This window comes from Trichinella spiralis (genome assembly GCF_000181795.1).
Source record: "Trichinella spiralis strain ISS 195 chromosome Unknown Scfld6, whole genome shotgun sequence".
Taxonomy (NCBI): domain Eukaryota; kingdom Metazoa; phylum Nematoda; class Enoplea; order Trichinellida; family Trichinellidae; genus Trichinella; species Trichinella spiralis.
The window spans coordinates 4,250,667-4,266,969 of NW_003526945.1; the positions used below are offsets into that span (position 1 = coordinate 4,250,667).

The following is a 16,303-nucleotide window of genomic DNA, read 5'->3' on the forward strand; positions in this document are numbered from 1 at the left end:
AAGTTTAATAGATAAAAAAGATGGTAATAGTGACCACATTCAATGAAATGCTTGCTTATTAGCAAAGTAAACACTTACAATGGTTACGTTTTGATTTGCAGCAATAAATGAATATTTAACAGCAATAAATTCACGAATTCAATACTATAAATAGTAAAAAATGAAATAATGAGTGGAAATCTAACAGTTTAGATGTCAAAAAATGTGTCATGTACAGAAATTGACAGTCTCCGCTTCGGTTGAAAGAGAGAGTTACAGATGGGTGACTTTCCTGTGGATTAAGATAAGCGGTACCTCAAACTTTGAGCCCATTTATTCCACACCGACAAAGTAAACTGGGTTAAAACTGCAGAAAACACTATCTTTTATCAATATAAAACTATAACAATCAAAAAGAAGTCGAAATTTTGAAAACAATATTTTCGATTATTTTCACAAAAACAACCAAGTCTATATCCCATGAAATTTTGCAATTTTCCAGAAAAATTTCATGCAACAAAAATTAAGGTAACAAATTTATATCGGTATGAAATTAACCCCTAATTAGTTTAAACATTTCCGGATAGAGTGTGACCGCGTATTCCATGAGATATTCGCAAAAAAGTGAAACTGAAAATAAGATTTTAAAGAAGTCAAAATAAAAAGGAATAAGAAATGAAATTTAAATAAAAGTTCATATCGCCTGTTATCATTAAACTGTACAAGAAAACTTTTGATATTTTCACCGGAAAAAAGGAGTCTATTTTAATAATAATTGTTCCTGATTTTCATTTATGTTACAGGAACATTCAAAATCAAAATCCATTGTCGACTGAAATTTTTGATGAATTACAATTCAGGGATAATATTATGGAAAATTATCACATTATAAACCTGTTTTCACGCAATATGCCAGTCTTTTTCTTCTATAAATTTCCAGTGCTCAAATAGTCAACTTTATCAAATTTCTAAAAAAATCATTGATTGCGCGTTACTGAAAATTCCATACCTATATTTGGCACAGAATTACTTGCACTAATCATAAAATTATTTTACAATATACCTCAATTTCTGAGAAGAATGAAATAACTTTCACGTACAAACCGGTGGATAGTTCTAAAGATTGGAATAAATGCTATCCATGAGCCCAATAGTTTGAAATGAATTGTGAATTTATTTAATTTCATAGCATCTGTAATGCAGGTTTACCCTGGGCGATTTCACCTTATACTAATTATGCAAATCAGCATTGCATCGCTGTTACTTAGCGAAAGTAAATTCAAATAGCCACACACTTGGTAATAATCAGAAGTTTAATAGATGAAAAAGATGGTAATGGGACCACATTCAATGAAATGTTTCCTTATTAGCAAAGTAAACACTTACAATGGTTACGTTTTGATTTGCAGCAATAAATGAATATTTAACAGCAATAAATTCACGAATTCAATACTATAAATCGTAAAAAATAAAGTAATGAGTGGAAATCTAACAGTTTGGATGCCAAAAATGTCATGTACAGAAATTGACAGTCTGCGCTTCGGTACAAAGAGAGAGTTACAGATGGGTAAATTTCCTGTGGATTAAGATAAGCGGTACCTCAAACTTTGAGCCCATTTATTCCACACCTACAAAGTAGACTGGGTTAAAACTGCAGAAAACACTATCTTTTATCAGTATAAAACTATAACAATCAAAAAACAGTCTAAATTATGAAAACAAAATTTTCGCCGATTTTTACATAAACAACCATGTCTATAGACCATGAAATTTTGCAATTTTCCAGAAAAATTTCATTCAACAAAAATTAAGGTAACAAATTTATATCGGTATAGAATTATCCGGTAATTATTACAAACATTTCCGGATAGATTGTGATCGCGTATTCCTTGAGATATTTGCAAAAGGTGAAACTAGAAATACTATTTTAATGAAGTCAAAATAAAAAGGTATAAGAAATGAAATCTAAATAAATGTGCATATAGCATGTTGTCATTAAATTTTACAACAAAACTATGAATGTTTTCACCCGAAAAAAAGAGTCTATTTTAATAATATTTGTTCCTGATTTTTATTTATGTAACAGGAACTTTGAAAATTAAAAACCCTTGTCGACTGAATATTGTTGATTTATTACAATTCAGAGATATGAATTATTCAAAATTAAAAAGTTATTTTTGTGCAATATGCAAGTCTTTTTATTCTTTCAAATTTCAAATGCTCAACAGGGCAACTTTATCAAATTTCTCAAAAAATCATAGATTGCGTGTTATTGAAAATTTACATACCTATAATTGGCGCACAATTTATTGTAATAATCATAAAATTATTTTACTATATGCCGAAGTTTCTGAGAAGCATGGAATAAGTTTCATCGTACAAACTGCTGGACACCTTTGAAGATTCGAATAAATACCGTGCATGAGCCCAATATTTTGAAATGAATTGTGAATTTATTTAATTACGTATGATTTGTAATGATTCTTCACCCTGGGGAACAGCATATTGTACTAATTATGCAAATCACCATTGTATCGTTGTTACCTACGGAAAGTAAATTCAAATAGGCATACGTCTGGTATTAATCAGAAGCTGAATACATGAAATAGATGGTAATCTGGCCCGCCTTCCATGAAATGTTTGCTTTTTAGCAAAGTAAACACTTACAACGCTTACGTTTTTATTCGCAGAAATTAATGATTATTTAACAGTAACTATTTCAATAATTCAATTCTATTAATCATAAAAAAAGAAATAATTAGTGCAAATGTGACAGATTCGATGTCAAAAATGTTTCATGTGCAGAGATTGGCAGTCTCTGCTTCGGTTGAAAGAGAGAATCTGATGGGCAAATTCTCTATGTGTTAAGATGGGCAGCAAACAACTTTAGAAGCCATTTATTCCACAACTGCTGGGTAGTTTCTTTTGAAATTCTAGAAAACACTTTGTTTTATGAATATAAAATTATTACAATCAAAAAAAGTCCAAATTTGGAAAACACATTTTTTCGCCGATTTTCGCAAAAACAACCAAGTCTATAGCTCATGAAATTTTGCATTTTCGAGAAAAATTTTTTTCTCCAAAAATTAAGGCAACTAATTTATATCGCTAGAGAATTATTTGCTAACGGTTATGAAATTATACCGACAGCTCCTGATTAGGTATTTGTTGAGATATACAAAAAAAGGTAAACTGAAAATAGGATTATAACAAAGTCGAAATGAAAAGGAATTAAGAATATTAATTAAATAAATGGAAATATCGAATGGTGCCATTAATTTTTACACCAAAACTATGAATTTTTTCACCCGTTAAAAGGAATTTATTTTAATAAAAATTGTTCCTGATTTTCATTAAAGCAACAGAAACTTTCAAAATTAAAATCTTTCTTCACTGAGTATTTTTGATTTATTACAATTCAGAGATGTGAATTATCCAAAATTAATGCATTAGAAAGCTATTTTCGTGCAATATGCAAGTCTTTTTATTCTACAAATTTCAAATGTTCAATCGGGCAACTTTATCGAATTTCTCAAAAAATCATTGATAGTGGGTTATTGAAATTTTCCTACCTATAATTGGCAAAGAATTACTTGCACTAATCATAAAATTATTTCACAATATGCTGTACTTTCTGAGAAGCATGGAATAACATTCACCGTTCAAACCGGGGGATAGTTCTAAAGATTGGAATAAATGCTATCCATGAGCCCAATAGTTTGAAATGAATTGTGAATTTATTTAATTTCATAGCATTTGTAATGCAGGCTTACCCTGGGCGATTTCACCTTATACTAATTATGCAAATCAGCATTGCATCGTTGTTACTTAGCGAAAGTAAATTCAAATCGCCACACACTTGGTAATAATCAGAAGTTTAATAGATGAAAAAGATGGTAATAGGGACCACATTTAATGAAATGTTTGCTTATTAGCAAAGTAAACACTTACAACGCTTTCGTTTTCAATTGCAACAATTAATGTTTATTTAACAGTAATAATTTCAGAAATACAATTCAACTGATCTTAAAAAAAGATGCATTAGTTGAAACCTAACAGATTCGATGTTAAAAATGTTTTATGTACGGAAATTGGCAGTCATTGGTGCCGTTGAAAGAGAGATTCTGATGGGCAAATTCTCTATGTATTAAGATATTCAGTGGACAACTTTAGAGGCATCTATTGCGCAACTATTGGGCAGTTTCCGATTAACCAGTCCAAAGCACAATCATTTATCAGTGCGGAAATCTAGCAATCAACAAAGTCCAAATTTTGAAGAAAGATATTTTGCCTATTTTCGCAACAACAACCTAGTGTGTAGCCCACGAAATTGCGAAATTTTCGAGAAAAATTTTCTTCTCCAAAAATGCCCGGAAATGATTTTAATCGTTTATAATTGATTTGTGGACAATTATGAACATATTCGTACTGTTCCTGGTTCCATATTTCTCTAGATATTACGCTAAAAGTGTGCAAATTTCCTGTGTATTTATTTGCAGGGGCAAAGTGTCAACTTTAGAGGCCGCTGATTCCACAACTACTTGTCGGTGCTCCAAAAATTAGGGGAGATGATGTGAGTCGATCACAATCGATTGCAAAACTGCCATAAAGTTGTCCGCACAGTTCTGAATTCTGTATTTCTTGAGATATTCCTGAAAAAACGCAGAAACAGTCTTTTTAATGGTGCTGAAAAGTTAAAGAAATGAAGCATGCATTCTTCATGCATTGCTTTTTTCTTTATTTCGCAATCGAGATGTTTGAATTAGTGAACAACATTTCGAACGTTTCAAATAATGTCCATGAGAATCACTCTTCTGTGGGTGATGAACTCCAATTATTTGTCATGTGTGATGATTTTTGAATCTGAATCTTATCCTCGTTGTCAGTATTGTCTACCTCAGTTATGTGTATACCGTCAGCGCAGGATAAATATTTATTCAGCCAGATAAGAATGCAGAATTATCATGAAGAATTGTAACATTTATGAATGTACGCATCTTTGACAGAGGCAACGTACTTTTGCTCAACGACTTTTCGTTTTCTGCTGTTGCTCATTTCCGCAAATTGAATGTTTGCTCATCTGTTGACCTGGAGGAACGGATGACAATGCTTCTTCTCTGCGAGACGTCACGCTCATGTTTGGTGGCTGGCGTAACAACTGCTTGGTGGTGAATTAATTTCAGCGCACTAATGAAAATCTTAGCACTTTACTTCTCCGCCCGTGTGATGGTCTCATTTTTGTAAAAATGTTATATTTAATGTTTAGATTTTGAGTGTGACAAGTGAAAAAAATAAACTGCGAAATTTATTGCATAACTAGCTGTGATTCTCACTTTGCAGCTACGAAATTTACAACACGTTCAACTTTACGCGAAACTTTTATTAATTTGATCACAGCACGTGCCAATTCTTTTTCTTTTGCGTGCTAATAACAGACACATAATTTTTTCCAAAAGCGAACTAATAATTGGCAGCTAATATTAAAACATTTCAATTAAATTACGCTATGAAAAATGTAGTCATCTGGGGGAACTTAAAGTGCAACTTCTGAAAAGTGTCGTTTATCCATGCAACAGTTTGCGCAATCTTCCGCGTCCAAGCTATGCAGTGATGTGGTCGGTAGTTGTGACGGTACCATTAGACAGTGTAAACGCTGAAACATGGGCAAAAAGATGCAATCAGTTTATAAATTTACTTTTTCATAATTTACTGATTTTATTGATCCTCTTTTTCGAACCAACGCTTGAATGATATAGATTCTGCAAGGAAAATCATTTTACCATAAAAATAAATGTGAATAGTACTGTACGTACGGTATGCAAACAATGGACGACAACCGAATTATCCAACCCAGTATCAGAGACCATTCTGGATATTCATAATTGTTCAAAGTCAGTGGCTTAAGTTGTACAGTGGCAAAAATGAGAATCATCTAAACAAGCCAAGACCTAATTCTCATTTGCAAAAAATGCTATCACAAGCGCATTTCATTACGGAAACAATTGCCGGGCAAACTATAAGCCAACAAAGTTTCAGAAAGCGACTAGGTTTGACGCCTAGCATTTCTTCCACATCATCTGCAAACTGCTTAATTCCTAAAACGTTTCCTTTTAAAATTCTTACAGATTGCAAAACAAGTTTTGTCTACTGCACCATATATATAGCTGATTGTTACTGTTTCTGCCATGACAACAATTAACACTGGATAACTGACAGCATAGTGATCAAGATATTCAATAAGGTAATTTCCTCCCTTGAAAAGAGAAGAAATAATCAACTGATAAAGAAACCTCCCAAACGCGTACGTAAGTCACTGTTGGCAAGCTGAGGAAGAACATGGCGATCATGAAAAACATTGCAAAAACTTTTCGATTTTTTTCAAGAACAGAAGGATATTCATCACAGAAAGCAGTAAGAATTGCTTCAAAACCAGCAAACTGTGAAATAAATTAGAAAGGCAAAATATTTAAGAAATATTACAATAATTACTTACAGTACTGTCAACACCCAAGGTGACAAGCATGACGAAAAAAATAACAGACCAAATAGGTGCCGCTTTCATAGTTGATATAGCTCTTGGATAAACGATGAACACAAGTCCAGGTCCTTTAGAAAAAAACAGAAAACCATGAAATAAATCATTTTCTGCACATGAATGAGTATTCACACCTCCCGTTTCGGCCACTTCGGCAATGTCCTTATTCAAGCAGTCGGCCATATATCCCAGTACAGAAAATATTACCAGACCAGATAAAATGCTTGTCAAGCTATTTATGCAACCTGCCACAATAGCATCTCTAAGAGAAAAAAACAAAAAATAATAACATTTTTGATATAAAAATGGAAATATTGGATAACCTGTAAAAGTTGTTCCGTCTTGAATTGTAACTAGCAAGCGCAATTAATACTCCAAATCCTGGTCCCAGTGAAAAAAATATTTGTGTTGCAGCATCGATCCAAACCTACAGCATTATAAAATATTTTAAACCAAAGTAAAGCACCAATGAATTACCGTTAAAGTTAAAGTTCATTTGAAGAATGCTTAATTTCAGCAAAAACTGTAAACACAACACCAGCTAACATTTTTCATTTTTAAATGCATGAAAGACGAATTGTTCAGTTTCATATTTACATTTGATTTAATAATTGTTTTACAATACGCACTTTTTACACGTTAAAATTAAAGAGGTAAAAATTTGAAACCACATCCAATTACACTGTAGCAGTCGAATGATGAAAAATTGTAAAACAGTTACATGAAAAAAAGTTTAAGGTTATTGCATTATGTGCTAAGCATTGGAATTGAACGATAAAAATGAATTAATTATGCAGTTGAGGAATATTTATGTTTTAAAAAAATGATGCTATTTTCGTTTAAAAGACTAATAAAACTGAGATAATAAAAAGGTTACTTCAATATTGAGCAGCTTGCTCCAATCTGGCATGAGGAAGTATTTAATGCCAGCCTGTGATCCCGGCAATGTGCAGCTATGTGCAAGCAAAGCGAACAGCGCAACATAGGGAACCGTTGCAGTGAACCACACTGCCTGAAATTGTTAGAAATGAAATTGAAAGCAACGGTTGGAAAATTCCCTTCACGAATATTCACTTTGCCTGAACTGAGCGGTCCTCTCCAGATGGCAAAATAAACAATTGTGTAGATGACAAGCAGGCAAAGCAAAAGAGGCCATCTGATATTGCCCAAATTTTCCAAACCATCAGAATTTTGTATTTCCAAAACTCTTCGTCTTCAATTTGCAAAGGAAGTTATTTAACAACTTGCTCGAACAAGTTGAAACTTACAAAAAGAACTCTTCAGCTGCATTTGTGTAATTGCTAGATGCATTTCCCAATGATACGTTCGCATTGTCGGGTACACAGTTTTCCGTATTCCACACGTTGTCGCAAGATTGCCAAGGAAAAGGCCATTTGAACGAACTGCTAAGGTAGAACAATGCCCAAGATATTATCGTGTTATAAAAGCAACCCATGTAGACATCAATCAAACATGTTGCATATCCGACGCCTATAAAATTGATCAAATAAATAATTTACTTGTCAAATATTTCAGTAAACAACAGGGAAAAACCTTTAAAAAGTGGTACCAGTCGTTTCCATATGGAAATGCATCCGCATCGATGAAATTGTCCCAATGCCATTTCCATATAAAACAACGGAAGTCCACAGAAGATGAACATAACAAAGTATGGGACCAGAAAAGCTCCTGAAATTCGGGGTGCATATGAAATTTTCATTTTAAATTATTATCATTTTTTCAATCAATCATTTCATCAAAATTGCAACAACACAACAGCGTCATAAAATTAGTAAAGCGACATTGGTTGTTGCGCATGCGTTCGGAATGGAAACTTTCTCGCCTGGTGAGCAGAGCAAACTTATCAAGAAAAAAACACTGTTAGCATAGTTGAATGGAAGATAAAATTGATAAAACCTTCTTTTCACCGACAAACAGAAGAACCAACCGGAGAAAAATGATATCTGGTTTCTGAAATTGTTTCTATCAGTGTGGATAAAGATACAAAATGAAAAAATACCATCCCATTGCCCCATCGAACCACAACCAATTTTACTTTTTCAAATTTATCACATTTGCAATATTTCATTTTACTGAAAACGGCAAACGCAAAAATAGTAAACGTTGTTCATTCATATTATATTAGAAAAAAGACACACTTAAACAATCGTACGTATATTTGAAATAGCCAAATGATAATTTATTTGAAAACAAATGAAAAAGAGCATAAATCATCTTCTCCACATCTGATCGTTTTCCCCATGTGATAAATGGAATGATTTATTTAATGGAAAATGGAGTTTTTTTTCACACTGCTGCATCATAACGTGGATTTATTATTATTATTATTATTATTTCTGTTGCAGACATTTTACGTTTTGCACGTGCAAATTGTTGCAATGAAATAAGCATTGTTGAAAACGTTATTTTCCTATCGTTCATACCAAACTGACATTGGTGGTTATTATTCTGCACCGAATTTGAATACCTCGTGAAAACAACAACAAGTGGAAATCAAATTTTACAATTTTTCAAGGAACCATGTTCGCTGAAAAATTGTTGAAATGGATAAGTTTGCATTGAAATAATGCGATTAAAAATATGAAAAAGAAATAAATTCTAACAACACAACAACAATTATTATTATTTTGATAAAAGAGAATATGTATGAAATAAAAATTTACCTCCACCATTTCGATAGCATATGTACGGAAAGCGCCACACATTGCCAAGATCGACAGAAAAGCCAATTATGGCCAACAGAAATTCCACCTTGTTGGCCCATTCAAGGCGTTCTTCACTGGCACCCGCTGCAGCCAGACGTTTTCTCAATCTTTTCATTGGATTAGATCAAAAAAGCAAAACACAAAATAATAACCAAACGACAAAACGAGCAGAGTGCGGTGGAACAAGTTGCAGCTTCACAAGTCACAATTAGCCTTGTGTGACTTGATGTCGTCGGCTCTGTGGCTTGTGGATGAGAAATTCGATTCTGAAACTTCAGAGCTGGCGAAGAAACGACGACGTTATTCGAACTTGTGGATCACAGTGCGACGAATTATGTGGAAGGAGAGGGGGGTATTTTTTGGCTGTGGGTCGAGAAAAGTTGGCGAAATTTTATACGTCCGCTGGTCGTTCTGAGAAATGCTGCAGATGCGTTTTCAAAAAATCGAAACTGCCCCCACATAGCCTCTCACGAGAACGCATACGGATGCTTGGATTTTACTTATTTTTTTATGTTTCACTTCTCATTGTTTATTTTACTTCCTCTAATTTGTGTTCCGTGCTATATAATATATATGAGCTATAAAAAGACAAGAGAAACATTAATAATAATAATAATAATAATAATAATAATAATAATAATAACGGCAATTCGAATTGGTTTTTGTGAAATACAACCGTTTAAGATGAGGTGACGTCAACTGTGTTATTCACTGCTTGCCGCCGGAATGGAACGATCACGTTGGTCAGCGGTTCATTTAGCATGATCGGCTTTTCTTATTTGAACAATCAGCATGGTCATGGATGACCCTTTCGGAAATTCGAAACCAAAAATCCTGCCCGTGCAGACGATCTTCTGTTTGTTCAAAGTCAAAGTTGACAATCGAAAAGTGAAACACCACCGTTGTTGGCCTAATTGGCCGGTTGATTTGTCGTAAAATTAACTTTATCCCCCTCTCCCCTACAACCATCACACGAGTTTCTGAAGCTAAACAGATCAATTTTTATATCATGCATTCATTGGCGTCCACGCACACAATAACCAAATGATCTGTCCAAGTATTACGCATCTGGTGTTTTTCTCGCTGTTCTACAGAAAATAATTTTATTAATCCCAACGAACAATAAATAAACCCACGTCCATGAAACATGTACAAAACGACAACAATAATGACAATACATAAACCGTCTCTCTGCATAACACTGACTTCTGAGAACAACTACTGTTCAACATTTTCTCTTCGATATCTGTAATACAAATGTAATAATGCATTGCAAATGACTATAAAACAATAAATAAACATGTACATGTATACATATATACATATATCTGTATGGATTAATGAAAATCTGCTCATCTTGCATCGGCATGATTAAGCAAGCAGCTGTGCCATATCGTTTTCAACGCGCACCTCTGGATCTCGTCGGTGCTCTGCGTCGCCTGGCCGCCATGCCCCGCCTTCCGGCCGTGGTCGCGCTCTTGCCTCCTGAAACAAAAAAGCGTATTTCGACGAAATATCCAGTAAAACCTGAACACCACCACCACCATTACCTCTGCGCCTTCTCGTTTCGGTGGTCCTGACGGAACGGCATACGGGCGTGGTCATTTTCGCGGCCGTTTCCCTCTTCTTGCCGGCCGGCACTGGTTCAGCCTTAGTGGCCGCGTCTTTGTTCGCATCCGGCAGCGTCTCTTCGGGATTCTCTATATCGGGCGCGATTAATATCAAACGCAACGAGTCCATCCCATCTTCGTCGCTGAAATCCAACAGACAACAAAGAGCATAGCAAAAAAACAACAACTTGCATTGGTTGAGCACAATTACCTGCTGTAGCCGAATTCTGAAAGCTTCTGATCAATGACGGTCAAATCGACTTGGTCTTCACAGTTTACATCTTAAACCGACGCGTGTGATAGATAGGTAAAATTAAACAAACAAATTTTCTTATTCACATTCCCATCCCCCTCTCCTGAAAACATACTCTCAGTCTCTGGAATGCTTCGATCTTCGTCTTCGACGTCGAACTCGGACTCGCGTTCTTCGTATTCAATATTCTCGTCCAACTCCTTGAAGTCCGGGGCAAAAGCGCTCCAATTTTCCGTGGGGCTCTGCGACCAGAGCAACAGCTTGCCATTGGAAATGGAAAAAGCCGCCGCCCGGGTCGGGTGCCAAATCAAATCGGCTACCTGTTCCCCTTTCGAGCCTTGCAGAATCTTCACCAAGCTTCCGTTGTTCCGTTCCCATATGTAAAGCGAGTGCGAGCCACTGCTGCCGGCGCAAATGTATTCCGCGTCACCACTGAAACGACACACCTTCCAAGAAGTCCTGAAAAAATAAAATTCATAATTTTCCCATTCATCCCACAGAACAACAAATGCAAAACTTTCCCAATTCTTAGTACTTTATTCATATTTCATTTCATTTATTTCAAGTGAATTAAAGTAAAAAATCTCGAAAACAAAACAAAATTACGATACTAATGAAGGGAAATTTCTTCCAGATTTAGTATAATATCGGAAATAGCAGTGCAAAAGGCTTAGGTAGAATTTATGCAACGACAATTTATTAACAGTTCACCTGTTCACTGAATCTTGCACTTTTTGATTCGGCAAAACAGTACCGTCTACACCTGCTTCGAGAACTGTGCTCAACGTGAATACTCGAATGATGCGATCATTGGAATTGGTTAAGAAGAAACTGAAATTTTCACAACAATACATACAGTGAAGCATATTAATGAAAAAATGTTAAAGAAAAAGAAAAAAAAATATATATATACTCACTCCCCACGAGGAGCAACAATCAAAGTGCGAATTGGATGATTACCAGTGACGACAAACGAAGCAATTAATGATAAGGATTCCACATCGTAAACCATCACCTAAATTGAAAAGCAGCAGTCGAATTCAGCTTCAATAACAATGAAAATAAAATTAAAATTACTTTTCCTTTATTGTTGCCGCAGATTATACGGTTTCCAGATTTGTCGAAAGAGGCCACAATACCAGAAATTTCAGTGGTATTCTTTTCAGTCTCTATAGGAATAATAGTGCGTTGGTCGTCAATGGTCATCAAAATTGGCATGTGTTGCAAAAAACAAATGAGATACTGATCCCTGAGCATTGTTGTTTCAAAGTTAGGAAATAAAAGTTCAGTTTAAAAAAAACTATCAAAACAACGCACTTTTTCACTGGATGCATCTGAATGTCGTTCACAATTGATGGCATAGAAAATTTCTTAACAGTTTCACCAGCTACTACATCACTGACCACAATTGTTTCGTCAAAACTTGAAGAAAGCAAATATTTTCCATCTCGGCTCCAGCTAAAACAGAATATAAAAATTATGCAGTCTTAAAAAAGCAATAAGAAAATATACAAACCTAACTGCAGTGATGGCATGCATATGGGTGACATATTTTTTTACCATACGTCTAGTGACAAAATCGTAAATCACTAAGTAACCATCGTTACAGCCGGCTACAACTAAGGTGCCCCAACGATTAAAGCGACACGTTAAAGCCAAGTGGCCGGAGTCCAGTGATGTTTCAAGTTCTTCAGGATAACACTGCCCAAAAGGTTCAGCTGAAAAATTCAATAACACAAATTATGCTACTTAAAATTTAAAAAATTAAGAAAATCAATTTATACTTGCTACAGTAATTCATACCTGCATTTCATTAATTACAAAAATAATATATCACTGTTTTTCATAATGCAAATAATAACCTGGCTGTCTGATGCCGCTAACGATTTAGAAACACACAATTTGAATGAATTTTTCAAAACAATTCAAAAATCACTAAAATGATGATCAATCTGAAAGTACATAACTGTAAAGCAACCAAAGAAGTTTTCAAAATCAAAACTAGCTTCACTCGATCGAGCAACAGCAACAAACATCATTCTATGTTAAAATTTTAACACTATTTATTCCAGTTTTCTTTACACCACTACACGAAGGGGAAAGTTTTCGATAATGAGAAGAATTAAATAAAAAGTCACATGCTTAGTGAACTTCTCACGATAGACAGTAATAAAATAATGCTACTTATAAAATGTTGGAATAAGTTCTGCAAAATGTGCCCCCAAAAAGGCATGCAATATTGAAGCTGCTTGAGCGTGAAACAAAGTTCTCCATGGTTACCTGGTTCTCCAATAACAACAACAATTAAAATAATCAGTGAATCATACAGTTGGAAAATACTATGTGTTAAATTCATAATTTCAAAACACCAAAATGCTTTAAACTTGATTTTAAAAAATGTTATAAATAAACTCGCTACATACATTATCATAAAATTTTCGCTCAATACTAAACAGAAGTTAAAATAATACTGCAAAAATATGAAGTTAAACAACAGGTTTATTGAGATACTACTTAGACCATTAATGAAATATGGATAAGGTTCAAGCTTGCAAAACCATAAAAATTAAATATAAATGAAAAAGAATTAATACCACCAGAAATCTGCAAATCCATTTCAAATTATATTAATTAATTTATATCAAAATGCACAACTGTGACACGATAGAAAATATTATAAATCGCAAATGTTTTCTGTGCCTGCCACTTAGCACAACAAAACCATACAACGATGAATTAAAAAAAAGTTACAAATTACAAAAAACTTCTAAGCCTACAGTATTCTGAAAAGTAAGAATATAGCAAGATTTAAAAAATGCTTAATTGACAAAAAATGTTTTGTTTTTATCAAAAAAATTAATGATATAATTTTTTCATCTATTTTAAATTTATTTAAATTTAATATTTAACTGATGTCAATGAGACAGAAATACGTTGAGTGAATGGTATTTGATTAAAGAATCAAATCGAATCAAATCAAGATTTGTTAATGCATTTTTATCAGATCAAATTATCAGACAATTCATTCCAATAGAAAATCGCTGAAAAAACACTATCTATTATTTATTAATAATTGTAAATAATAACAGTAAACAAAATTTGAAAAAAAATTCTAATACATACGCATTAAAAACTTTGATATGAAAGCACTAAAACGTCAAAATCCTTCGGTACTGTAAAACTAAAGCTGCCTCTCTGACGAGTAGATTTCTCTGTATATGATGTCAGTGTTAGGTGTATATTTTCTACAAAACGTCAACTCAAATTTTGTGTTACTTTCTTGTTGATTTCACTTCAGTTTGCAAGTTCGTCGGTGAACTGAAAAGAAATAAGCCTTTGTTGAAGTGAATTTTACAGTTGAACCTGAATTTATTAGACAAATGACATGAACAAAAGAAAAATAAATTAATATTCAAGGAGTGCCCAACGAAGCATACAATGTTTGTTACAGTAATTCTGTAAGAAAGTATCAGAAGTTGAAGGGACGTAAACAAAAACAACATGTCGAAGTTACTGATGAAAGCATTCCATACAGAGCACCCACTGTGCCGAAGCAATTCAACCGCATTAAAAGTTGAATTTCAGTATTATAATAACAAGAAGAAAACGGAGTACAAATGCGAAACAAAAGTTATATAAGGAATTATTATTGCAATATGCAAATATTGAAACAAAAAAAGAAAATTGTCTAACTCACATTTATTAAATGAGAAGCATGTATGCCGCCCTGTGTTGCCAGTGTATTTCAAACTTCAGATAAACAACAGGAAACGAATAAATAAATGATACTTCTAATAATAATAATAAAGAGGGTGAGGCAGTGATTGGTTGATTATGATCCGTCCAAACATGTACATATTTTTACATTGTCCTACTTTCGTCATTCTCATGTTTGGTGTTTGCTTATGCTTAGGTCAGTTAATCTCTCTCTCTTACGCTGCTGGCGATGATAAGCATTTATTAATTCCCAAATTTCAGGAACTATAATTCTAAAAATAGTTTAAATGAATTAGTTATTTGCTACTTTGAAATTCTACTTAGTTATCTGAACAGGAATATTAATGTAGCAAATAAATATTTATATGATAGCGCGTGTATTGATGAAATGGGCAAACAGGAATAAATGCAAAGAAAATATGTTTAAAAAGAAACAAATATACATAACAAAAAACAAACAATGATGTTGTTTGTGCATTGTTTTTTCTCACTGCGGTTTTACGATAAAAAAAATTTTATTCTGCAATCCTCAAACTAGATCGCGATGTCAAAAATTCTAATAACAGTAGATAATCAGGCTCGAAATGTTGGCATTCTTCTACGTTTATGTTTTCAAATGGAAATGGATAACAAAAATGCAAAACTGGCAAATTGATAGTAAATATTAACACAGCACTGCAGAAACAGCAAAAGAAATTCCATTTAAAATTTTGATATCAGTAAGAGCTCTGAGAATTGGTGATTTCATCTTCCACGACCAGGTTTAGTCGGCAAGGCTAGGTGTTGAAAATATTAATAATGAAACAATTATTGACAAGAAGCTGAACAGCACACAAAATATAACATAATGAAATATTAAATTTTAATACTTACTAAGAAATGTACAAGTTTATTCTAAATTTGAAATCAATTTTGAATTATAAAAATAGTAGCGCTATCATGAGCAATAATAGCATGCCTTCCAGTTATGAATTTAAAGTTACGATAAATGATCATAATTATACAGCCAGAATTAGAATTAAAATTGAATATCAGAACCTTTATTTGGCATTTATGTTTCACAGTATATGAAGTGATACATTCATTAGTCATATATATATATGGATATTTGATAGATCATAAAATATATTTTTTTGCTGCATAAATTTTCTTTTGACAGATGCCCTTTCAAATAAAAAAATTTGTGTAATAAATCATAAATAATAACAGAAACAAGATAAATTTTACAAATGTAAAAGCGCGAAAAGTGAAGCGTAAAAGAGAGCTCAATTAAGCAGCGTACAAATAAATGCCAGACGTTAATTTGCAAAAGTAGGGCACATAAATAAGGTGCCGTGACGAGAATCAAAGTTGACCAATCAGCAAATGCGATGCGTTTGAAATAAATGGGCCATTTGTTTAAACGTGCAATAAAATTTATTAGAAATAAAAATAAAAAGTAAATTTATTGAATTATATTTTCTGTGTAAAAATTTCAAATAAT

General features: G+C 33.4%; 2 protein-coding genes across 2 annotated transcripts; both read right to left on the reverse strand.

Moving 5' to 3' along the window:
- Positions 1-6,212: 6,212 nt before the first annotated feature.
- Positions 6,213-9,355, reverse strand: Tsp_08744 (sodium-dependent serotonin transporter). Its single transcript, XM_003373968.1, has 8 exons — positions 9,199-9,355; positions 8,069-8,203; positions 7,783-8,005; positions 7,589-7,727; positions 7,392-7,526; positions 6,838-6,941; positions 6,473-6,776; positions 6,213-6,416 (listed from the first exon to the last, which is right to left on the reverse strand). Exons 1-8 carry the CDS (start codon positions 9,353-9,355, stop codon positions 6,213-6,215), a joined length of 1,401 nt encoding a protein of 466 aa, XP_003374016.1.
- A 1,256-nt stretch (positions 9,356-10,611) lies between these two features.
- Tsp_08745 (retinoblastoma-binding protein 5) lies at positions 10,612-13,459 on the reverse strand. Its single transcript, XM_003373969.1, has 10 exons — positions 13,384-13,459; positions 12,620-12,821; positions 12,421-12,561; positions 12,181-12,352; positions 12,021-12,118; positions 11,815-11,934; positions 11,219-11,562; positions 11,062-11,131; positions 10,768-10,993; positions 10,612-10,725 (listed from the first exon to the last, which is right to left on the reverse strand). The coding sequence occupies exons 1-10, from the start codon at positions 13,457-13,459 to the stop codon at positions 10,612-10,614; spliced, it is 1,563 nt and encodes a 520-aa protein (XP_003374017.1).
- Positions 13,460-16,303: the final 2,844 nt, after the last annotated feature.

Bases quoted from the DNA above. Each gene is read 5' to 3' on its own strand.
- Tsp_08744 (XM_003373968.1), bottom strand. From the start codon at position 9,355: ATGAAAAGATTGAGAAAACGTCTGGCTGCAGCGGGTGCCAGTGAAGAA. The intron at 6,777-6,837 runs GTTATCCAATAT...TTTTTCTCTTAG, and splicing joins AGACGGAACAACTTTTACAG to AGATGCTATTGTGGCAGGTT. The intron at 6,417-6,472 runs GTAAGTAATTAT...TTTATTTCACAG, and splicing joins CCTTGGGTGTTGACAGTACT to TTTGCTGGTTTTGAAGCAAT.
- Tsp_08745 (XM_003373969.1), bottom strand. From the start codon at position 13,459: ATGAATTTAACACATAGTATTTTCCAACTGTATGATTCACTGATTATT. The intron at 12,119-12,180 runs GTAATTTTAATT...TTTTCAATTTAG, and splicing joins GCGGCAACAATAAAGGAAAA to GTGATGGTTTACGATGTGGA. The intron at 11,935-12,020 runs GTGAGTATATAT...TGAAAATTTCAG, and splicing joins ATTGTTGCTCCTCGTGGGGA to TTTCTTCTTAACCAATTCCA.